This window comes from Adiantum capillus-veneris, chromosome 24 (assembly GCF_014529385.1).
Source record: "Adiantum capillus-veneris isolate H3 chromosome 24, ASM1452938v2, whole genome shotgun sequence".
Lineage (NCBI taxonomy): Eukaryota > Viridiplantae > Streptophyta > Polypodiopsida > Polypodiales > Pteridaceae > Adiantum > Adiantum capillus-veneris.
This window is the reverse complement of record NC_140954.1, coordinates 37581993-37607416: the sequence shown is the minus strand read 5'-3', so window position 1 is coordinate 37607416 and position 25424 is coordinate 37581993. Positions and strand designations below refer to the sequence as shown.

At 42.7% G+C, this 25424-nt stretch overlaps 1 protein-coding gene across 2 annotated transcripts in view; it reads right to left on the bottom strand.

The window, feature by feature from the left end:
• Nucleotides 1–18627: 18627 nt before the first annotated feature.
• The window catches only part of LOC147426220 (RING/FYVE/PHD zinc finger superfamily protein), a 49896-nt gene continuing 43099 nt past the window's right edge, over nt 18628–25424 (bottom strand). Inside the window, exon 6 of one of the 2 annotated variants that reach the window (XM_086498440.1) lies at nt 18628–19196. In XM_086498440.1, coding sequence (XP_086354566.1) covers nt 19104–19196 — 93 coding nt within the window. In that variant the 3' untranslated portion in view covers nt 18628–19103. The remainder of the gene's footprint in view (nt 19197–25424) is intronic. The other variant, XM_086498441.1, reaches the window with a different exon arrangement.

The window sequence follows — 25424 nt, the reverse complement described above, 5'->3', positions numbered from 1 at the left end:
TTTGGATTAGAGTATGTAATAGCCCGAAACAAGCATATCGCTCAAGGGATCATGGTGTGCTTTATAGCACAATGTTTAGTTACCTCAAGCTCCATTGGTCCTCAAAAGGGTCGATTTTTACTTACGTGTGAAGCTAAAATAAGTAATTTTAAAGGGTGACTGAGGCCTAGCCGTGAGCTTGAGCTTGGGCTTGGGCTTGGGCCTGGGGAATTGGCAACTCTCTTCATATCCCAGATTTTCAAACACCATGGATTGCCAACATCCATCGTGTCAGATAGATATCCTAGAATGACAAGTAATTTTTGGAAAGGTCTCTTCAAAAATCTAGGTACAAGATTGAATTTCTCTTTGGCCTATCACCCCCAAACGGATGGCCAAAGTGAGATAGCCAATATTAAGATTCTTGATCTACTAAAGACCTATGTTACAGAAGTAGATCAACGTTCACAAGGGGAAAAATACTTACCTCTTGTAGAGTATGCTTATAATAATACTATCCATACTTCTACGGGAAAAGCGCCTTTTGAAATCATAGAGGGGAGATCTAAAAGTCCCTTGCTACTTAAAGTACATGGAAAGATCTTCCCTATTGATGAGTATAGCCGTGACTTGCAAGCATCTTTTCAAAAGATTAAAGAGGCTGTATCCATCTCCCAACTAAGGCAAAAAGTTGTTTTGCTGACAAGCACAAAAGGGCCTTAACGTTCAAAGAACGTAATTGGGTCTTACTCCCGGGGCAGTCACTTTTTAGAATGTGTATGCTATCACGTGAGTTAACCAGAGAGGATTATTAAAAGATCAAAATGTATACTTTTATGTATACATTAGAGGGGGGTGGGGGTTTTTTAAATAGGCACGTAGTGTAAATATAGTATGTATATTGAGGTACTATTAATAGCCTCTTGAAAGCACGTGATATAGGAAGCTTTTGATAAGTGACTGCCCCGGGTCTTACTTAAGTTTTCCAAGACTTGATTGAGGCAAATGACGGGCAAAAATCCTTCAGGCCATTAGAAGTATTATGCTAAACAAGCAAAAAGATACTATGGTCCTTTTCAAATTTTGAAGCCAATCAATGAGGTGGCTTATCAACTCAAGTTCCCTAACCATTGGCTCATACACAATGCTTTTCATGTGAGCCTACTCAAGCCCTACAAAGGAGAGCCTCCAAATGAACCAATTATTGAAGACCCTCCCAAAATCGAAGATCAAGAAGAGGTACTACAACCCGAAGCTATCCGTTGGCATGAAGACAAGGTACTATGACATGGTAAGATTATCCGATGGTATCTTATTAAGTTCAAAAATTATCCTTTTAAAGATACTAAATGGATGCAAGGAATCTAGCTTAAGGATAGTAGGAACCTTGTCAACGCTTACAATGCTACATTAGAGTAAGCAAATGTACATGTTTCTTTTAAATGATCAATGTTTTTGTCTTATAAGACTAATTCTCTCTATATTGTGCACAAATTTAAGTAGTATGCATACTAAGAATCATGTTTGGGATGACGACGTCTCTCAAAGACCATGTAGAATTTGTCACTCTACTTGGGAGGATGAAATGGACTAAAGAGAAGACATGCTTGCGGCAACTATGTCTCCCAAGCACCAAATGGATTAGTCATCCATCTTGGAATGATGTTGTAGGGTAAAAAGGGGATCCTCTACCCGCTAAGACAAATTGATTAATGACTATGGATTTATCTCTTTTACCTCATAGTCGAGGACGACTATGATTTCAAGAGAGAGGTAATGTCATTAAATCTAATATCTAACCAACCCAAATGATTTTCTCATATTACAGTGATCATTTAATGTGGGATAATAAATGAGAACAAGGATTAGAATATAGACATGTGCTTACGGATCTATCTCAACATGGGGCCAATGGTAAAGGGGCAAGGTTAACTAATGGAGCTTAAAATACCTTAGGTTTAGCTTCATTAAAGACCTCCAATGGTTAGTGTTAAAACTCCTTTGACCTTAGGCAAGCTAGGGCTAAGCTTGAGGTAGGAACCCGACCTAAACTTACCTTTGACCTTAGGCAAGCTAGGGCTGAGCTTGAGGTGGGAACCCGACCTAAAATTGCCTTTGACCTTAGGCAAGCTAGGGCTGAGCTTGAGGTGGGAGCTCCACCTAAGGTGCTTGTCCTGCTTGATGACTAAGGTACTTGAGGTACTTGTCATACTTAATGAGACGGTGCTTGAGAAGCTTCCTATGCATGGGGGGTAAGGTGCTTGAGTCAAAAAGAGACCCTACAAACTTAATGAGGAAGTTGCTTGAGAAGCTTTCTATGCATGGGGGGTAAGCTACTTGAGTCAAAAAGAGACCCTACAAACTTAATGAGAAAGCTGCTTGAGAAGCTTCCTATGCATGGGGGGTAAGATGATTGAGCCAAAAAGAGGCCCTACAAACTTAAGGAGGAAGTTGCTTGAGAAGATTCCTATGCATGAAAGTCCCAAAGTTAGGGAAATATTTGACCTAACCTTCCACTCATTCAAAGGGCACCCCTTTTCTAAAAGGGCACATGGGACACATGTCAGACTCTCACTAATCTTAACCACATGGTGTGCTTGAATGCTATTGGTTGGGCTAAAGAGGGTTCCAATGAGCTTCTAGTTCCATCCAACAAATATCTAGATGTTTTCAAGCTCTCTCTCTCTCTCTCTCTCTCTCTCTCTCTCTCTCTCTCTCTCTCTCTCTCTCTCTCTAAGGGGTAAGGAGGACACTTGTCAAAAGACTACCCATGTACTTGGCTCCATGCTGCATGTGATTGGCTAGGGGGAGAGAGATTCAATGAGCTTGCAGCATTGGAAAAGTTGCAACTGGCCCCAAGCAAGCAAGGGGGGTGCTAGGGGGATATACACCACACACACAATCATTTTGTGGATCGGTTCTCACTTGGTGAAAGTTGAGGAACTCCACCTCCTTCTCCAAGCTTGTGAGAAGTGAGAGCCTACACCAACACTCTTGGCTATGGAATGCAAATCCAACCAAGAGCCATGCTTCAATGCTTAAGCTTGCCATCTTCTCCATCTTCATTACTATGCTATTGTGTATGCTAGCAAGAAGAGTAATGATAAGTGCGGAACTATTTCCTTCTCCTATGGAATGTTTCTTCTTCCTCTTCCCTATCCTCATTCCCCACTAGCTCTCTCCACCTTCGAAGGTGTTTGAGGCCTTGGGACTGAGGCTTGGGATAATTAATGCTTTCTACAAAGTTTATGTTATGCTTGTGATGCATGAAGCTTTCCATCTTCACTGCATCACCTAGGTCACAAGGAACACAAAGATTGTATTGTACCAAGTCTCTCTTGATGGGAGAAACTATAATACAAATGCCTATTGGAGGGGGGACCGGCTCCGTATGAATCCGGTCTTCAACTATTGTCATGTTCTCTAAACTCTCTCTCTTGCAAAAGTATTGTTCATGTCAAGTTAACTAAGTACCATGTTTATGTTGGTACCATCAATTAAGTTCACCCTCTATGCTCACAAAGTAATCTCACAAAAGTGCTTCATCTAATTCCTAATTCCGCTACTCTCAAAATTCATAGGCCATTTCCATTACATGTCATAACCGGCGATGCCACAAAGAAACACTCAGCTACTCGGTTACACAAATTACACGGTTTTTAACATTGGATACATGTAGCATGCACAAAGTCCCAAAATTTGAACCATGTGCTACCACTAAAGAACCTTTGGTGATCTTCCATGAGCTAACACCAAATGTGCAGTAATATTATGCGTCATCCAATTGTCATGTACTAATCAAGCTTTTGGTAAGCTTTGGTACATGTCTCACATTCTTGAGCATGAATGAAGAACCATTTTGAAATTTCAGCTGCACATTGCCAACACCAACTATGTTTCAAGCAAAATCATTGCCAAGACGAACACGACCTTTACGGGCTGCATCATATGTGTTGAACCACTCTTTGTGAGGAGTCACATGAAATGATGCACCTAAGTCAAGAATACAATCCCGTAAAGCATAGTCATCAATGGCAACCAAAAATGTAAAATCCATGGCAGATGTGAGATAAATGTCTCCATCAAAATCTTCAACAAAAACATTGTTGATCTCTTCAATCTTTATACTGCTTTCCTTAGTCTTGCCTTCTTGTCTTTACCTTTCTCTTGTTTCCACTTTCAGCAGTCTTTATTCATGTGACAATGATAGTACTCGATGTCTTTTTGTCCACGTGATTTGCTATAAGATTTTCCTCTATGATTCTACTTGCCCTTTTCCTGTGATCAACCACGAGCAACGACAACATTGCTAGTACCACGGGAAGCATCAAGATTATTCTTGCTAACCTCTTCAATAAGCAAATTGTCCTCAACATCATCACATGTTAAACCATCAGGAGGTGTTGAATTACTTATGAATGTACAAACGTATCCCAAGTTTCTGGCAACGTAACTAGCAAGAACATTGCTTTGACTGTGGTAGTGATGTGTGTGAACACACTAGGACCGCCGGGGCATTTTTTCCCTCTTTAGGAGGTTTTTTCCCCTGTGCATTGTATATACGCCCATAACTCTAGGGCTATCTATCTTTCCATTGCACACTAAGTAACACACTCTCTATTGTGTGCCTTGAGCTTCCTTCGTCTTCTCCAAGCTGTGTGTGTTTCTCTGCAACCCTAATTCCAACAATTGGTATCAGAGCAGGTCACGTCCTCCCGAGCTTAGTCGCAGCTACTCCAGCACACGCCTGCTCACTTCCTCCAATTTCAGTGAGCTTTGGCAAGTGTTCGCAGGTCGACAAATATTTTGGGAGAGCTTGTAGAGTTTGGTCTGCTCAGAATTTTGATTTGGGCTCATTTTGGCCTCCGTTTCCACTACAGGCAGTACTGCACAGGCTATTTTGTCATTTTGTGCAGAATTTTTATCAGTGCCGTTCTTTGCATAACAGGCAGTACTGCACAAGCTATTTCGTCATTTTGTGCAAAATTTCTGTCAGTGCCATTTTCTGCATAACAGGTGTCTTATAGTCTTCTACGGTTTGTGTTATATAGCATAGGTTGTTCCCGCTCCGTTTCTCCTATTTTCGTGCAGTTTTCACATTAGGTGCATCATTTACCATGGCTGACAACAACACAGATGTGTTCAAGATGTTTGCTGCTGAGGACAGGTTGGATGGGGACAACTATCCTATGTGGGCTTATATGATGCAACATGTTCTTGCGTCAAAGGGTGTCTGGAACATTGTGTAGGGCATTGATGTACGTCCTGGTTCTGAGGATGTAGGCGATGTTGAGGATGTTGCAAGTCTTACTGCAAGGATTGCAGATGTTAGAGTTGTTTTGCCTACGGTAGAACAAGCTCGTTGGGATGTTAAGGATGCGCAGGCTCATGCATTGATTGCGTTGTCTATGAAGCGCACCATTGTTCCTCACATCCGTTCAGCAAAATCTGCAAAACAAGCTTGGGATATTCTAGCAGTTCTTTATGCAAGCCGCAATGAGGCTAAAATTGCTTTGCTGCGTAAAGAGCTGGAGTCAAAGATTATGCATGAGGAAGATGATATGGACACTTTCCTTGCTAGTGTCAAGGATATCAATGAGCAACTTATTTTTGCAGGTGAAGTTATTTCAGACAGTTCCCTTGTGCAGACTATTCTTGATGCCTTACCAGATTCTTACCAGACTTTTGCTAGTACTTGGAGACTTATGACCCAAGGAAATCCAGAAGTTGTCAAGTTTGATGCATTATGCACATTGTTGTTGCAAGAGTCACTTTCCAGAAAAAACAAGACTAGACAGTGTGCAGTTGAACAGGCTGTTATTGCTTCTCAAAGAAAGGGTGGTAACAGCAATGCAGCCACTTCTTATGGTTCTGCTGTGAGTGGCAAAAATTTTGTTCCTAATGCTTCTGCTGACAGCAATTCGTCTGGAAATTGTGGTGATAAGGGAAAAAAGAAGATGTGTTGCCACTATTGTACATCCAATGATCACTTGATCAAGTCGTGTCCTAAGTTGAAGGCCAAAGAGGCTAAGAAGAAAGAGGGTGGTTCCACTGCAAATGCTGGTTCCACTACAAATGCAACCATTGTTGAGTCTTCTGTGAAAGGAGACTATGTTGCTGATGTTGATGCAGAATGGGCTTTTAGCGCAGAGTGCACTTACAATCCTGTTGTCCATGATGCATGCTTGTCAGTTGCTGCAGATTCACATGTGTGGTATTTTGACAGTGGTGCTACAAAGCACATTACCTCACATTGTGAATTGTTTACCTCTCTCGAGTCTGTCCCTCATGGGAATTCAGTCACTTGTGCCAACAACGCCTCTTATCCAGTTCAGGGACTTGGAAAGATTGTGCTCACTGCTGCTAATGGCAGTTCCTTCACACTTGTTGATGAACTTTATGTACCTGGGATCAAGAAGAATCTCTTGTCTGTATCCGCACTTGCTAGACTTGGACTTGTAGTCAAATTTGTGGATGACAGATGTACAGTTCATGATCTCAATTTTGGTGATGAAATTGTTGCATCTGGGCTTTTGTGCCGTGGGCTGTATACGCTCACTTTGTATGACAAGTGTGGACAAAATTTTTCAAATGCTGTTGTAGATTTAAGGGCTATTTCAGATGCAAAACTTTGGCATGCACGTTTTGGTCATCTGAATTTTGCCAGTTTGCTGCGTTTGCAGAAATCTGATATGGTTGCTTCTTTGCCGCCTCTTGAAGCACCTGTCAAACATGTTTGTGAAGGCTGTATTTTGGGTAAGATGCAACATTCTAAATTTCCAAAGGATGGTTCAGTTCGGGCCACATGCAGGTTGCAGCTTGTGCATAGTGATGTTTGTGGGCTCATGCAAACTCCGTCCTTGGGCAATTACCTGTACTTCGTGACTTTCATTGATGATTACTCCAGGCATGCATGGGTATTTCCGCTTAAAGCGAAGTCCGAAGTTTTTATGTGCTTCAAACAATTTTCGGCTATGGCTGAAAATGTCTCGAAATGTACTATGGGCACCCTCCATTCCAATCGAGGGGGGGAGTATATGTCTCATGAGTTTTATGCATTTCTGGCTAGTCGTGGGATAAAACACCAATTTACAGTGCCTTATACACCTCAGCAAAATGGTGTTGCTGAGAGGAAAAACAGGTCACTGACGGAAATGGCACGATGTATGGTCAAAAGTCAAGCTTTGTCGCATTCTTTTTGGCTTGAGGCCATCATGTGTGCCACTTATGTACTTAACAGATGTCCTACAAAAGCTTTGCAGTCTATTACTCCATATGAAGCATGGCATGATAGAAAGCCTTCTATTGAGCACATGCGTGTTTTTGGATGTTTGGCATATGCTTTGGTGCCGCAAGTGCAGTGCAGAAAATTGGATGATAAGGCTGTCAAATGTATTTTTCTTGGTTATAGTGTTGAAAGCAAAGGTTACAGGTTGTATCATCCACAAACAAAACGTATTCTGGTTTCTCGAGATGTAGTGTTTGTGGAAGATTCTGTTCAACCCTTGCTGTCATGTACTAGAGACAGTAATGTAAGCTCACAGGACATTTATGACACTTTGTTGCCTCTTTTTAGTGGTGGAAATACGAATGTAAGTTCAAATGAGGCAAATGTACAGCCTATGGGGGTTTCTGAAAATGTTTTAGATCAGCCTATTACTGATGCAGATGTACATGATGTACTTGATGAGGAAAGGGCTGAAAATGAGCAGGCTAGAGGTATGCGAAAATGACTGGTGCACACTTTGCGTGACAGTAAATTGGATGCACCTTTGTCTAGTCGTACTCGTTCAGGCTCTAGCCATGCATCTTATGCATCAGACTGTTATGCTTTGGATGTGTCTAGCTTACATGATGTTGAGGAGCCTCTGTCTTTTGATGAAGCACAGAATTCAGAAAATTGGATGGCTTCCATGCAATCATAATATGATGCACTTATACAAAATGACACATGGACTTTATGTGATTTGCCTCCTGGCAAAAAGGCCATTGGTACGAAGTGGGATTACAAGTTGAAACACAAGCCGGATGGTGAGATCGATCGCCATAAGGCTCGACTTGTTGCAAAAGGTTATGCACAGCAAAAAGGTATAGATTATGAAGAGACTTTTGCTCCCACTTGTCGTATGACTACTGTACGTTTTCTATGTGCATTGGCAGCTCGTTTTGGTTACTGCTTTCTTGAATGGTGACATATTTGAGGAAGTTTATGTAACGCAGCCTTGCGGTTTTGTCATAAAAGGACAAGAGGACAAAGTGTGCAGATGTAAGAAGGCTTTGTATGGGTTGAAGCAATCTCCTCGTGCTTGGTATGAGAAAGCTAACACTCATTTGGTTAAACGAGGCTTTCGTAACATTCCAACAGAAATCACATTGCATGTAAAGCGTGAGGGTGATGTACTTCTCATTGTGGTTCTTTATGTTGATGATTTGCTGATCACTGGACCGAATGAGAGACATATTGCTGAATTTAAGGCTGATTTGAATGCTACTTTCAAGATGAAAGATTGCATCATTACTTGGGTATACAGTTTAAGCAGTGTGATGGTGGTATTGCCTTGTGTCAGAAAAGTTACATAGAGACATTGCTATTTAAGTTTGGACTTGAGGATTGCAAACCTATTGCCACTCCCATGGAAACAGGTTTGAAGTTGAGTCTACATGATGCTGGCGATCCTACTGATGTCACTCTTTACCAAATTGCTGTTGGCTGCCTCATTTATGTATGCAACACAAGGCCGGATATTCAGTTTGCAGTCTCACAAGTTAGCAGATTTATGCATAGCCCAGGGTCTAAGCATTGACAGGATGTCAAGAGGATTTTCCGCTACCTTAGTGGCACTTTACATCTTGGCTTGTTTTATCCCAAGGGGGGATCATTGCCGCCAGACTTAATGCTTTTTCGGACTCAGATTGGGCTGGTTGTTTTGACACGCGAGTGTCCACAAGTGGTTTTTGTTTCATGCTTGGTAGTTCATGTATATCATGGTTGAGCAAGAAGCAACCTACTGTGGCCACTTCGAGTTGTGAGGCTGAGTACAGGGCAGTCTTCACAGTTACGGTTGAGTGTGTATGGCTCAGACGCCTTACGGCTGATTTGGGTGTTGGACAGGACACTGCCAACACTATCTACACTGACAGTCAGAGTGCATTGGCAGTTGCGAGGAACCCAGTTTTTCATACTCGCACAAAGCACATTGAGGTGCATTACCACTATGTCAGGGAGAGGCTCTTAGCAGGAGAGATCATCTTGGCTTATGTGCCAACACAGGACAACCTTGCAGATCTTTTCACAAAGGCATTGTCTCGTGAGAAGCTTGAAGCTTTCCTCAAGCTTTGGGCTTACTCCCCTTTGTGGGCTGATCATGTCCTCAAGGCATGGCACTTCCCTTTACTCATGTGCTAGCTCTCGTTCACCGCATCACTCCAAGGGGGATTTGTTACCATATACATGTGGTAGTGATGTGTGTGAACACACTAGGATTGCCGGGGCATTTTTTCCCTCTTTAGGAGGTTTTCCCCCCCGTGCATTGTATATACGCCCTTCACTCTAGGGCTATCTATCTTTCCATTGCACACTAAGTAACACACACTCTCTTGTGTGCCTTGAGCTTCCTTCGTCTTCTCCAAGCTGTATGTGTTTCTCTGCAACCCTAATTCCAACAAGCCTCTCTACAGGACACGCATACCAAATATTTCTATCGCATCATTCAAACCCTTGCATAATTCTCTTTTCACAAATGATTATATAAGGTTTCATCAAGAAACAAACTATTTGCACTAGAATCGTAAATTCATATTCGCAATCTCATATCACCCAATATTGCGAAGCACAAGTATCCCAACATGTGCATGTCTTACACAGTGTGTCTTGCAGCTACACTTGGTACATCATTGGATTTTCCTAGAGCCATCATTCAGAGTAAGGATGGAGCTTCGTAGAGAGTTAAAAATATGTGCCAAGTCATGATCGAGTGAGCTCTCACTCGGTTATTGATATCTTTGTTTTCTATAATATTTGTCCATGGCATAAATTTGCATAAATTTTTAGCATCATCACCCTCTCTTCTCTTAGAATTATGGTCTCTAGGTAGTGATGCCTCCATGGACAAGGTCTCTTGCAACCTTCAATTCAAGATACTAACAATGTTTCTCTAACCTTCAATTCAAGCTTGTGTATTATGTGCTTTTGCATTAGGGTCATCATATTTTGAGTGTAGAAGAGATTAGTGTGGGAAGGCACGAGCAACTTACAGTGAAAGATAGCAGCAGTCTGCTCCTTCTTTGGCTTGTTTTGATTCTTCCAAGGTTTCATAGTGGTGTGCCAAAGGTCTATTGTCATAGCTCTGCATGCAAGAAATCAAACTTTTCTCATCCTTACCCATGTATACAACACTTGTGTAAGGGTCTATACTGTAAGCATACCCCTTTGGTCGACCTCTACTACAACATCGATGGATCTTTGCAAGGATCTTTACAGGAGTTTTCTATGGTGTCAACTTAGAGCATTTTGAGGATGTTCTTTGCAAAGATGATGGAATCCTAGACTCTAGGTATGCTTGGTGCTCCTTACAGAGATTCTTGAACCGAATATCGAGGTCCGCTTGTGAGCAAGGTGTCCGATGTGTATATGTAAAGGAGAAAAAGTACAAGAGGGAAATTGTAAGATTGTATGAAAACCCCGCATGAACAACAAGCTAGCCTTGAACAAACATTACATGTTACAATCTTACATGACCACTAAAAGCCAACTTAATGCTCATTGAAAATGCAATTAACAACAAATAATCTATATCTTATTGGATTCGTAATGTTTGTTACATAACTATTGCACGTTGTAAGAGTTTCTATGATTATGCGCACTAGAGGATCACAAATAATTTGCATTTCTTTAAAAATAGTATCCAACAAAGATAAAAGCTAAAATACTAGCAATCATAACCAAGAAAGTTATCAAGCTTTCATAAGTAGTAGCTCTTTAGAAGTTACTACTTATATGTCCCACTGAAAATTGTTTCTATCATAATGCTCAAACCCTCAAGGTTCTCATACTTTTTTTGAGCCACATTAAAATACCATAACCTTAGAAACCATATATCCTCTTCTCAAATTATTACAATAAATTTCATTTTTTTCACCCTAATTATATAGCTCTCCTAAGAGGATCACAAATAATTTGCATTTCTTTAAAAATAGTATCCAACAAAGATATAAGCTAAAATACTAGCAATCATTGAAGGAGTACGAGTGGAAGTGCGATGCGAGAGAGAGTGCGAGAAGAAGAGCACGACGATATGGTGAACTCACTCTACTGTAATGTGTAGAGCATAGTGAGTTCTTATTAGGTTTCTACAAAAGAATATGTGTACATACCTGGCGGCCCGCCCACTTACCTGGGTGACCACATTGGGCTTTATACCCCAACAACCTCCCACTTAAAGTCCAATGTGGTACTTTAAGTGTGACAGAAGCTACTATACAAGCTAAGATACAAGAGATGTAGAGAAGTGATGAACTACCCTACACCTAACTGCTTGCGAAAATGCGCAAAGCTCTCTGAGGGAAGTCCTTTTGTAAGTAGATCAGCAGGATTTTCTGTGGTGTGAAATTTGACAAGCTAAAGTTGCTTATCCTCGAGCATTTCCCTGATGAAATGATACTTCACATCCACATGCTTTGTCTTTGAGTGATAAACTGGATTGCGAGCCAATTTTATAGCACTTTGACTATCACAATATAACACAGGCATCTCTTCTTTGATTCCCAAATCTATTACTAGTCGATTAAGCCAAATTGATTCTTTGCATGCCTCTGATGCTGCAACATATTCAACCTCTGTAGTAGACTGAGTAACACAATCTTGTAATCTAGAACGCCATGATATTGCTCCACCAGCCAATGTAAAGACATACCCTGACGTAGACCTTCGGTTGTCTAAGTCACTTGCATAATCTGAGTCTGTAAATCCCTTTACACTTAGCTCCTGACTCCCATAGCATATGCGCATACTCTTTGTAGCTTTCAGGTATCTCAATATTCCTTTCACTGCCTCCCAATGTTTCTTGCCTGGGTTTGACATGTATCGACAAACTACTCCCACTACAAATGCAATGTCTGGGCGAGTAGCAATCATTGCATACATCAAACTACCCACTGCAGACGCATATGGAATCTTATCCATTTCAGCCTGTTCTTCCTCAGACACAGGACAATCTTGTTTGCTAAGTTTCACATATGGTGGCAATGAAACACTTAATGCCTTTCCCTTCTCCATATTGAAACGTTGCAAAACCTTGTCAATATACTCTGTTTGAGATAATCAAATCAACTTCTTTGATATGTCTCTCTCAATGCGCATACCAAGTAGATGACTTGCCTCACCCATGTCTTTCATGTCAAACGATTTTGCCATCTTTGACTTCAAAGCTGAAATTTCTTCCCAGTGCTTGCCAGCAATCAACATGTCATCCACATACAAAATAAGGATCAGCCAACTGCCATCCTTAGCCTTCTTTGTATATAGACAGTGATCGAACTCACTACGTTTGTAGCCTTGAGAAAGCATAAACTTGTGGAACTTATGGTACCATGCCCTTGGTGATTGTTTTAAGCCATAAAGACTCTTTAACAACTGGCATACCAAATCTTCCTTGCCTTTCTCAACAAACCCTTCTGGCTGTTGCATGTAAATTTCCACATCTAAATCACCATGCAAGAACGTTGTCTTGACATCCATTTGGTGCAACACCAAATCTAATATGGCAACCAATGCAAGAAAGCATCTCGATGTAGTCATCTTGACCACCGGAGAGAAGACTTCATCAAAGTCAATGCCTTGTTCTTGCTTAAAGCCCTTGGCAACAAGCCTTGCTTTGTACTTTGGCTGACTATCATGAGCGGTGATCTTATACCTGTAAACCCATTTACAAGGTAGAGCCTTTTTGCCCATTGGTAATTTAACTAGCTTCCATGTCTTGTTTTTATGCAGAGCTGTCATCTCTGACTGCATGGCCAATTGCCAATTCCCGGAGTCCTTCATTTGCACTGCTTCCTTGTAACATGAAGGCTCATTGCAATCAGTCAGCATGACATAGTTCATAGATGGAACAAACCGATCAGGAGGTCGCGTGATACGTCCAGATCTACGCAAAATAGGTGGCTCAGGCTCAGCCACAACCTGTGGTTCCAATCTATCCTGTCCTTGCTTCTCTTGAGCCCTGACATTTTGTCTTGCACGTGCAGGTCCATCTTCTTGGAAGACAACTCTTCTAATCTCCTCAACCCTCTCTGGTTTAGAATGATATTTGGATTCATTAAAGTGAACATCATTGCTGCGGATAACCTTTCTGGATTCGGGATCCCAAAGTCTGTACCCCATCTCACCAGAATTACCATAGCCTAGAAAGATGCACTTTCTACTCTTTGGCTCAAGTTTGTTCCTAAATTCCTTTGAAACGTGAGTATATGCCTCACAGCCAAAGACTATGAGATGCTTGTATGAGGGCATTTTGCCTGACCATACCATCTCTGGCACTGAATCCTTATGCAAAACCTTGCTAGGAGATCTATTTATAAGATGAACAGTTGTTGATACAGCTTCAGCCCAAAACCCATTTGGCAGTTGTGCATTAAACAACATACTTCTAACCTTCTCTTGTATGGTCCTATTCATCCTCTCAGCAACACCATTTTGAGGAGGATTGTAAGGAGCAGTAAGTTCACGTTTTATACCTTTTGACTCACAAAAGTCCTGAAAGGCCTTTGAAACATACTCTCCACCATTGTCAGTGCATAAGCATTTAAGCTTCTTGCCACTCTGATTCTCCACAAGTGTCACAAATGTTTTGAAAACAGTAAACGCTTCATCCTTGTGCTTGAGAAAGTAAACCCATACTTTCCTCAAGTAATCATCTATAAATGTCATAAAGTAAGAAGCTCCCCCTAGAGATAGGTTAGGCATAGGTCCACACAAATCACTATGAACAAGTGCCAACTGTGTATCTCTTCTACTGCTTCTATGCTTATGTGGCTGCTGTGTTTGCTTACCATACAGACAATGTTCACAGAATTCAAAATCATTAAATGAAAAGCCAGGCAAATAACCAAAACGAGACAAGATTTCCATTCCCTTCTTGGACATATGTCCTAACCGGCTATACCACAAAGAAACGTTCGGCTGCTCGGTTCCATTGATTACATTTTTAGAGACATTTGATACATAAATCATGTAAAGTCCTCCATACTTTACTCCATGTGCTACTGTCATAGAACCCTTGGATATCTTCCACGTGTTCTGTCCAAAAGTGGTGACGTAGCCAGCATCATCAAGTAAACCTGTGCTGATCAAGCTCTTTGTAATTGTGGGAACATGTCTCACATTTTTCAGCGTGAAAGAAGAGCCATTCTGAAACTTCAATTGAACATCTCCAACACCTAAGATCTCACATGTCTGCCCATTGCCTAGCCGAACATGATCTTTAGTGGTCACATAAGAGGTAAACCACTCCTTGTTTGGAGACACATGAAGTGATGCCCCTGAGTCTATAATCCACTCACTCAGTGCATTTCCATCAGATGTTGTAAGAAGAGCTGCGTCCATTGTATTTTTCAAGAAGTAGATATCTCCTGACACTAAACTGCCATCCTGTGCAACAGTGTTTGTCACATTTATTTCTTGAATCTTCATTGAGGACTTGTTCTTCTCACCATGGTCTTCTGCTTTCTCTTTGCCTTTTTCTGCTTTCCATTCTCTGCAGTCTCTTTTCATGTGACCCTTCTTGCCACAATGGTAGCATTCTATGTCACTCTTGCCTTTAGCACTGCGGGACTTGCTACGAGACTGATCCCTCTTTCCACCTTTGTACTTTTCTTTGGTCCTTCCCCTGACAACTAAGGCTGTTCCTTTGCCTTTGTCCATTGTCTTTCTGTTGGTTTCTTCAATAAGTAGATTGCCTTCTACACCTGCTATGGTCAAACCATCTAGAGGTGCAGAATTACTCAAAGCTGTGCGAAAAGTGTCCCAACTTTCCGGCAATGTGATCAACAGGAACATAGCTCTAACAGGTTCATCAAACTTGACACCTTGAGCTGACAACTGACTGTAGATGGTGTTGAATTCATTCAGATGATTGGACATAGGTGTCCCTTCTTTCATCTTCAAGTCAACAAGCTTCTTAAGCCAGTATACCTGTGAAGCTGCACTCTGCTTCTCATAAAGATCACTCAGCTTTGTCCATGCTTGATAAGCCGACATCTCGTCTGCTACATTGAAGTAAACGCTTTCTGCCAAAGTCAGCATAATGGTAGAAAGTGTCAATTCATCCATTTCGCTCCATTCATCTTCGTCCATATCTTGTGGTTTTATCCCCTTGAGCTTTATAGGTTTTATATGCTTCTTTTGTACCAACACATGCCAAATCTGCTTCTTCCACAATGGGAAATTGGTTCCATCCAGCTTCTTGATATTGTAAAGAGCAGTGTCCTGTGATCTAGCCATAGCTACGCTTCATAGTAGTTTACTTTCCTAGGAAAAATTCGGCAGAGTTTCTCCTGTAAATTGACCTCTGAACCAATATCAACCTGTCAAATGAACCAATAAAGCTTCAGATTCTGCAGAAATTTTGGTAGAGTCTCCTTTGTAAAATGTCTCTGGTGTACTCAAAAACAGACCAAAAAACAGCTCAAAAAACTACTCTCTCTCTAACACTGTAAGCTGTGGGTAAACCTGTCCTGCACCTGTACTGTCCTGTAAGCATAGACTGCGACAATGCCTCAACGGCGGTAAAGCAAGGATGCAATCCCAACTGTCTAACTCACAGTCAATACATCCTAGCTGCATATCTAAGGGTGCTCGAGGGATTGCTCCAAGACCTGTATCACCGAAAGGATCTCAACATTCGAGAATCCCCCAACTCAATAAAACCTCACTCGACCCTCAACAAAAGCTGCAGTAAATCTGACAGTACATAGACTTCCCACAAAGTCATACATCCACAAATTTCCCACTGTATGTTGTAACCGCTGCAGCGGTTGTTTGCTGCGTGACTCACAGCCAGCAAACCCTCAACAGACATACATCATCTCTGACAATACATCCCATGTGGAAGTACCTGCAATGTCAGGATGATATCTGGAATATCAAGCAGCAAACACAAGCTACCTGATGAACCGGTGGATGTCGCCTATAGTCTGTGTGTAGGTGCGCCCGTGTCGTATGTGACACGCCTCCAAGAACTGTAAGCCATCCTTCGTTGTGTAGATAGCCACAAATCAGCACTCTGGAAGTGCAGATATCCTCAGCACTTGCAGTCGTAGCCCGAAACCCCAATATTGCAGAGTCGGATCTGCACCCGCCGAAACCACGCAGTCGAAAATGGCCTGCGCAGATCTTTGTCGAAGCCGAACGGTGGCCGAGATGACCTCCGAATGAAATTCTGAGAACACCAAGTCCTTCGGGTTATCCCACAGGAATTGGGGCCGTGTCTTCGCCTGTCGAATCTCACTCCAATCTGAGCAGGTGACTCTGGCTACCTACAAAGACTGCCCTAAGTGCGATGCGAGAGAAAGTGCGAGAAGAAGAGCACGACGATATGGTGAACTCTCTCTACTGTAATGTGTAGAGCAAAGTGAGTTCTTATTAGGTTTTTACAAAAAAATATGTGTACATACCTGGCGGCACGCCCACTTACCTAGGCGATCACATTGGACTTTATACCCCAACAATCATAACCAAGAAAGTTCTCAAGCTTTCATAAGTAGTAGCTCTTTATAGTTACTACTTAAATGTCCCATTGAAAATTGTTTCTATCATAATGCTCAAACCCTGAAGGTGCTCGTACTTTTTTTGAGCCACATTAAAATACCATAACCTTAGAAACCTTATATCCTCTTCTCAAATTATTACAATAAATTCCATTTTTTTAACCCTAATTATATAGCTCTCCTAAATCATATTGTACTACTGGCAGGTTCTTTTATTTATTCATTCGTCCCAAGATTCTTAAGAATCCAACCTCACCTTAGCAACTCATAGAGGGTCGCTCTCTAAAATGGGTTGGAGAGTCGAACACGGGCGTGCAAGAGCGATAACAAATTGTGAACTACTGTAGACCACAACCACAGTCGCGCTCAGATGTCAAAGCCATGCATATTAATTTTTTTTTTTTAATCTATAGCCTCGCAAGCTTGCAGATCTATAGCAATTGCACCACTTCTGCAGCTCAACCTCTACACGCCTCCTCTCCATCTGCTCATCACCCCAGCTTTTGTGTGGCTCCTGCTCCTCTGTCAGCCATCTTGCCCACACACCCTGACTGCTACGTCGCTCGTCCGTATCTGAGTTGATTCCTTCTAGTTTTTTATTTGATTTCATTGGGTACCCCCTACTACTACTAGCTTCAGAAAAAAAATCACCACCTATATAGTGCAAGGACACTCTCTAAAGAGAATAAAAAGAAGAAAATGCTAAAGGGAAAATAAGCGAAAGGAAAACAAATATGTATCAGCTTGCACTCGACCATCTCTTTACATGGACAAAAAATCTTTTGACTTGCCATTTTCATGGGTCTTTTCATTTATTAAACTCATCCTTGCACTTACGCACTTGAGATTATCCGAAAGGTTTTTTAATTTCCGAGATTGGGCACTAGAGATTATTTGAAAGGTTTGTTATTTTTCCAAGATTGGGGAGACCTAACTCCTTGCATACTAATACACTTATTCACCTTTCTCACATATTTGTAAGCTCAGACGGTAGCTAGTTTTTCTATGTATTATACACACATGCTATAATAAACACATGACCTTGCAGAATAAAATAAAAATAAAAATAGACTAGATGTATAATAAATACTTGCAGAAAAAATGGAATTCAATAGAAAATAATGATGGGTAACCAAAAATTATCAAACCTTATCAGCATACCTTGGATTGCGTAGTTTCAAGAAATCTTACATGTACTAAATTGTCAAGAACATCATGTTTTGTTCCCTACTAAGCAAACATGAAACTGCACTCGCCAAGTACCACAGCCTTTATAGTAATTATGAATTTAAGTATCACTCTTTCCATTTTCAAACAAGAGCTACTCAAGCTTAAAAAACAATAATAATGAATGTATTAATCTTTTATGCATGTTACTGTTTGGAGTGATATGCACACAAAAATACGTAGGTTGCAAACTGGAGTTGACTCAGGTTAAGTTATTTGCTTAAAGGATGCTTCATACTTGTTTCCGTCGAAAAAGTGGGACAACCCCACAAATTGTGTTTTAGATTAGGGCTAAGACATTAGATGAAACACCATGGCTTTAAATCATACTAGGGGGGTGCATTGTATGCTTCTACTTATACGTTCAAACCATGCATTGCACATGCAAAACAAGGTAGGGGTGTGTGTGTGTGTGTGTGTGTGAGTGAGAGAGAGAGAGAGAGAGAGAGAGAGAGAGAGAGAGAGAGAGAGAGAGATTTGAAGTCATAGAAACAATCCCATGAGACCTCACAGATCTATCAGACACCCTGACAACCCTCGACTATAGTTAACATGTCGAAAATTCAGCAAAAGCCTTTTCACTATAGACTGAGTTCCAAATTTCCGGGGGGGGGGGGGGGGGGGGGGGGGGGGGGGGGGGGGGGGGGGGGGGGACCAAGAAACCCTAATACTCCCAACCTTTCAACAGGAGTAGACTAAAATAAATTCTAGCCTTCTTACCATTGTTTCCAAATGAAGAGCTTAGAGCACCCACTTTTTCTTGTAAACCACAACCGCATCCATAATGCCAATACCTTTACAAACAATTCTACAGCTGGCTCAGTTGGAGCTTTCAGCTGAGGTCTGATGGTACATGCAAACAAAACCCCTCATCTGATTTGATAGCCATGCCATCCTCACATGGCCAGTGAAGAAGTATGCTTTTGAATACGCAATGCCCACGGCGAAATATCATTATTCATCTTCAACAAACTGCAGTACAGATGCTAGGGATTGGATTTATATATTACACCATAGGTGAGTGACATGAATTACTTATAGTTCCCGACCCATCATGCACAATCTCGTTTACAACGGCCATTGTGGTTATACTTTCCTTAACTCCCACTTGTGAGCTACAGAGATCTTGATTTGGCTCACAGCAAGTGTAAACTCTTCAGTCTCGCTTCATGCTCCGGATCTAGGGATGGGGGTGTATAATGTCCATTCAAATCTTCCACAATATATTCCTGCCATCACAACAACATCCTCAATTGCACGCAAGAAAACTTGTCAAACATTCAAGCATGTCATCATTAAAAAACAGAAGTGTCTGTTTTGTGTGCGCCATATATATAATAATAATATTAAAGTTATGGCATCTCAAGTGAACTGCCCAATGTGATCCCATTATTTATTTCGGCTTTTAGGTAATTATTTTACTTAATTGTCAAAGTCTGGGTAGGGCAATTTACTTACGTGGGTATATATGCAACCCATTGCCTCCATTGTATATGTGTCAAATCATTGCCAAGGTTGGTTGGTTCAGCAATATCTCTCTCTATTTTCTCTCTCGTGTATTCTCCCCATTGCTCTACGCTTCTGCACTGTCAACTTTGACATGGTATCAAAGCTTGAAGCTCGGTAATCGCGTTGGAGAACAAGCACACGTTGAGAAGATTAGAAGAATCGGTGATGCTCTTGACTCGTGGCGTTTTCCTTGTCCCTTGCAGCATTTTAAAACGCAGGTGCTCTTGGCACAGTTGTGACCTCACGGTGATAGTGGCAAAGCTGCCGATTGGAGACCCCTAGCGTTAGCGTTTTAAAACGCTGGACTCAGGAGGTCATCCTCTGCTCCTTGCGTTGTGACTCGCAGTGGCAGCAAGCTACCCCCTACTGTGCACAGCGTTTTAAAACACTCCCGGTAGAGATCTTGGTGACAACGGCGGACACTTCCCCACTGCCCACTGCATTCTCAGACGCCTGCCCCCTGCTTCCTCCCTCCCTCCTCGCAGGTGCCTCCTGTGGCTTGCTGCAGCGTTTTAAAACGCTGCAGGCAGCATAGCTTTGGGAGTTTGGGCCCAAGAGATGGGTATTGGAGAAGGTTCCATTTGTGGCTTTGGGAAGTGAGAATCACCTATAAAGGAAACTATTGCAAGTTATAGACTCGTGGTAGTCATCCACAAGACAATAAACCATCAGCCCAATAATGCATAGTCATAACTAAATACTACAATATTCCCACAAATGTCATGACTATACATCAGCCCAAAGATCTACGTACCAAGTTTCTGTCATGACTCAGAAGACCCAAGCCAAACTTCGCCATAATGTTTTGTCACGACTCTGAAGAAGCGGCCAAACTCCACCATAATGAAGCCTAGCACTAAGTAGAAGCATTAGATAGAACGAATCTCTCTAATGTTGTTACAGGCTTGGACATTCCAAGCAAGAAGCCTAGCACTAAGTAGAAGCATTAGATAGAATCTCTCTAATGTTGTTACATGCTTGGACATTCCAAGGAAGAAATCATTGTGTGTGTGTGTGTGTGTGTGTGTGTGTGTGTGTGTGAGAGAGAGAGAGAGAGAGAGAGAGAGAAATGAAATGAAATGAAATGTTATATTAACGTCTTCAAAAGGCCAAAATGACCTATGAGACCAGAGTGTTATAATGTGGTACAATGTGGTGAATCTGATACAAAGTCAGAGTAACAAAATGAAATGACAAAATGATAAAATAGAAGTACTATGGGATCCTAAACTAGTAGGTGTGAACTACGCAGCTAGCTAGGATAGCTAAATCACAAGTCACAAGAGATCCAGCATCGGTCCCTGGCGGATCTCATCACCGATGCTGGCAGATCTCATCAATCTCCTCCATGGTAAGCAGTCTGACCGGGCGTCGTGCATGTCAGGCCAAAGTGATCTGAATCCTCTGATGTAGCCTTCGTCGATGCTGTGTAGTCCTCCGCAATCGTGGGCATCTGGATCTCCCCAGCTGAGTCGCTCGATCGATCAGTGTGCCTCTGGTGTGAGGCGACAAGATCTGCTGTGGTAGTAGCTCCTCCGGGTGTCCAATGTCTGCTCTAGAGAAGTCTGTGATGTGTCTCTGAGACTAACTAGCCTCTCCTCTCATCAGGCTCTCTCTGTGTCTGCGCAGCTCGAGCAGAAACAAACCCAGGCATCTCTGATCCTCGTACCTCATGACTTTGGAGAGTGGTCCAAAGCCATCTCTAAACAAGCAGTGGAAGCGGCCTCATATCTCGTAGTAGACGGGGGAGTGGCATGTGTAGTGTAACTCTGTCTCAGGCTCCATGTCACACAGGGGACATGTTCTGGCCTCTGCTGGTACTCCGTTGTATCTCCCAGTCTCGATCCGCAGCTGGTGTGAAGATGTGCATATTTGGCCAAAAGCACACCGTATCCCATGAGAAAAGTGGATGTCCATGTGTCTGGGCCTCGTCACAAAACCATCTGCCGTAAGCTGGAGAAGATGCTCTCTGGAGAAAGCCATCTTTGTGCCCAACTCCTGTGCTGGCTGTATCCATGTCCTCTTGGTGTCTAGCTAAGTCAGGTCCTAGCGGATGAGCCTGGTGGTCTCGGATTGTGTAAGAGTCAGAGAGGGTGCATCCAGTGAGTACAGGAAGGGGGGCAATCTGTCTATATTGAACCCATGTGCCTGGAACCATGACGTCATCTCTCCATACCAACATGCTGTATCTCCCTGCATGGCTAACTGTCGAGAGGACTCAAGTGCAAGGTGGGCATATCTTATCTCTGGGAAGTTCCCACGTGCGGTGTATGAAGGAAACAGATCTGGTGAGCGCCTCAACTATTAGTGGGGGGGCAGCTAGCTCTGCTCGGATAATGGCACGTGGTACTGAAGCCTTGGCTCTAATGAGTCGCAAGATCATAGAGACCAGAGGCTTCTCCATGTCACCCCATCCATCAGTGCGACATGTTCTCCCGTGACGATCCAATGAAGGCCCCCATATCTCAGCTCCGTAGAGCAATGCAGAAGCCACCAAGCGTCAAAGAGCCAAAGCTTCATCCGAGGCTTCTGAAACTGAACTTGTGAACACATCCTCTCCAATCTGCCCCATGCCGAATGGGCTCTGGTCAATCTAGTCTCTGCTGCTCTCCTCAAAGAAAATGCTGGTCCACTAAAAACCACTCCAAGGTAAGTGTAAGCATCTGTATATTCCACTGTCTCTTGGCCATATGTGAATGCGGGCCCTGACCTCCTAATCCACTGTGGGGTGGTATTAAATACCATGACCTTGGTTTTACCAAGGTTGACAGACAAGCCACTTTCATGGGCAAACCTATGCAAAGCATCCAAGTGACGTTGCATCCCCTCCGGAGAGTCAGAGATCAACACAATATCATCAGCATATAACAATTGCGGAATCCATGTCCTTGCCAGCAGTGCACCTCTATCACCATCTCTCTCAATGTAGTAAGAAACCTCATCCACATACGTACCAAATAGAGTAGGAGAGAGCGGGCAACCCTGCTTCGCGTACATAACCTACTACTGATCTATACAATGCCATGATCCCCCAAATGAGCTCTGTGGGTGTCACGTGACACGTCCAACCCTATGTGTCCGTGGACAAGCTACTTCATAACAAGGGTTCCGTCAATCTAGTCAGTCTAGATTAGAAGTGTTCTAGCACTTTTGTGAGTCCGTTCGCAGACCGTGCATGCCCAGACACTTAGTGTAGATGCATATCCTCTAGTTGCACACAGCATGATCATAAGCATTCCCATCAGAATCCTTCAGGAGAATTTTCAGTGTATTTTACCTATTTTTCCTATTTTTGAAATTTTCACTTATTATTTGAAGTGACTTTTGTTGGGAACTGAGTAGGGAAAATTGGGTAAGATAATATATAAGCAAACCAAGGTTAGCACTATTTGGCAGATGAGCAAGGAGAACACAGGCCCTCGGCGACAGGTTTCCCCTCTCTCTCAGCAAGACTCCCAACCTTGGGCGATTTTCCTCCATCAAGCTCTCCCTAGCGTTTTCATCAACATCGCCCTAGCCTCCCACTGCTTGGCGTTTTCAGCAAGTCACCACCGCCTTGCAGTCACAAGCCTTAGCGTTTTCAGCAGAACCTCCATCGCCAAGTATCAGCAAGCCTAGCGTTTTTCATCCAAGGATTGGGCGCCCCAGATCTCAGCCCCTTGGGCGATTTCAGCAGGTCATTTTCAGCCTCTTTCCACAGCCATTTCAGCCCCACAATAGTAGCAGATTTTCAGCCATAAAGACCAGCAAATCAGCGTTTTTCTCTTGCGTTTTCAGCAATAGCAGAATTCAGCCAGCAGCGTTTTTGGACAGCAGTACAAAACCGGCAGAATTCAGCCCTTAGATCGGTCTCGCCATCCCCGTCGTCGTCATCGATCTAGCCTAGACTTGCATCAGTCACATGCATCCACTTTGTACCAGTTTGTGCAATCAATTGTAGACCACTCTCGCCAACGAGAGTGGGGCCTTCGGAGGAGGCTTTTACAACGTCTTGGTGTCGTATTTCTCTTCTCTCTTTATCTCTCAGTCTCATACATTTGCACGCACACTGTCCATTCACTTTGTTATGATCATTGCACTCTCTCATTAAGAACGGAAGGCTCTCCCTTCCATAAGAACAAAAAGGAACCTTGAGCACATTATGGAGCACTCATCTTGAGAAAGAACAACATTCATTCTGTTGCACCTTACAGTGGGTACTCCCATCTCCTGTAATCTGCGCATAAATCTAGCTCTGGGTACTGTGTCAAATGCTTTGCGGAAGTCCACAAAGCTACAATAAATCGGTCTCCCACTGGATCTGCCCTCCTCGATAATGGCTCTGAGTGTCAAGATATGGTCAAGAGTAGAAAAACCTCTCCTGAACCCTGCCTGCCCAGCTGCACGCATTCCCTCCCTCTGTCCATCTACTCAGCTGCTGCTCAAGAATGGATGCGTACAACCGTGCCAATGTGTGTCCAATCATGATAGTGCGATAATTCCCAGGCTGAGAGAGAGAGAGAGAGAGAGAAAGAGAGAGTTGACACGGCACGGTGGAGTTCGAGCCAAGACACATTGGCCCTGTTGCTAAACTGGCTTTATTTGACAAGAAAATAATTCTAAATGAATTATTGGATTTATAAGTGAGAGGGTTTTCTCGCTTGGAACAACAGGAAAAATAATTCTAAATGAATTATTGGAATTTTAAGTGAGAGGGTTTTTCTCACTGGAGACATCCGAGTACAGAGTATTCCTAGTGCGTCGTTCAAAGTAATGACGGGAGATTGTGAATGGGAATATTTGTAAGGCCACCAAGAACGGGTACTTCTGATGCGTCACATCGGATGGGTGACAGGGAGCATTGGGAAGAAGTATCCGACCATCCAGGAACGGACACTCTGATGCGTCATAGGATGGGTGACATAGAGCATCGCGAAGGAGATTGTACCGTTAGTTCGGTACGAAGTGACTAGGTGATGGGTATTCCTGATGCGTCACAAGGTGGGTGACGGGTACATCGGAAAGGGAATATCCATAGTCGAGAGGAAATTCCGAACTGTGTTAGAATTGTGCACAAGGAAAGGCAAGCACTTGAATGAAGATGGGTTCAGAGGAAAAACGGATGCTTTTTGAGAAAGCGGAATTGCTTTTCGGAAAAGCAAATGCTTTCCCGCGAGGAAGTCTATGTCTGCATTGCAACTGTGCATGTGATTGCATCCAGGGACGCCTGGCAAGTGCTGTGAAAGCATTGTTTTTAACTTATAAGGTTTTCTTGAGTTTTTGGACATCCGGGAACCGACATCTCTGATGCGTCATAGGATGGGTGACATAGAGCATCGCGAAGGAGATTGTACTGTAAGTTTGGTAGGAAGTGACTAGGTGATGGGTATTCCTGATGCGTCACAAGGTGGGTGACGGGTGCATCGGAAAGGGGATATCCATAGTCGAGAGGAAATTCCGAACTGTGTTAGAATTGTGCACAAGGAAAGGCAAGCACTTGAATGAAGATGGGTTCAGAGGAAACTTTGAGGAAAAACGGATGCTTTTTGAGAAAGCGGAATTGCTTTTCGAGAAAGCGAATGCTTTCCCGCGAGGAAGTCTATGTCTGCATTGCAACTGTGCGTGTGATTGCATCCAGGGACGCCTGGCAAGTGCTGTGAAAGCATTGTTTTTAACTTATAAGGTTTTCTTGAGTTTTTGGACAGGTTCAGACCATTTTTTAAGGTGACCGGCCGCCCACTTAATAAGTGGGCAGCCATCCGATAAATAAGGCAACAGGTCAGCCAGCATTTTCTCTCTCTCTCTTTTTTTTCTGGCGGAACAACGCAAAAAAAAAAAAAAAAAACTATTCGTGCCCGTGGCCGGGAGCTATAAAAGCATCTCATGCTCTCACTCAGAGGGAAGGATCGGTTTTTACAAGAAAGAGATGTTGCTGCAGAGTTCACCCGCAAAGAAGACGTTTGCCGGTG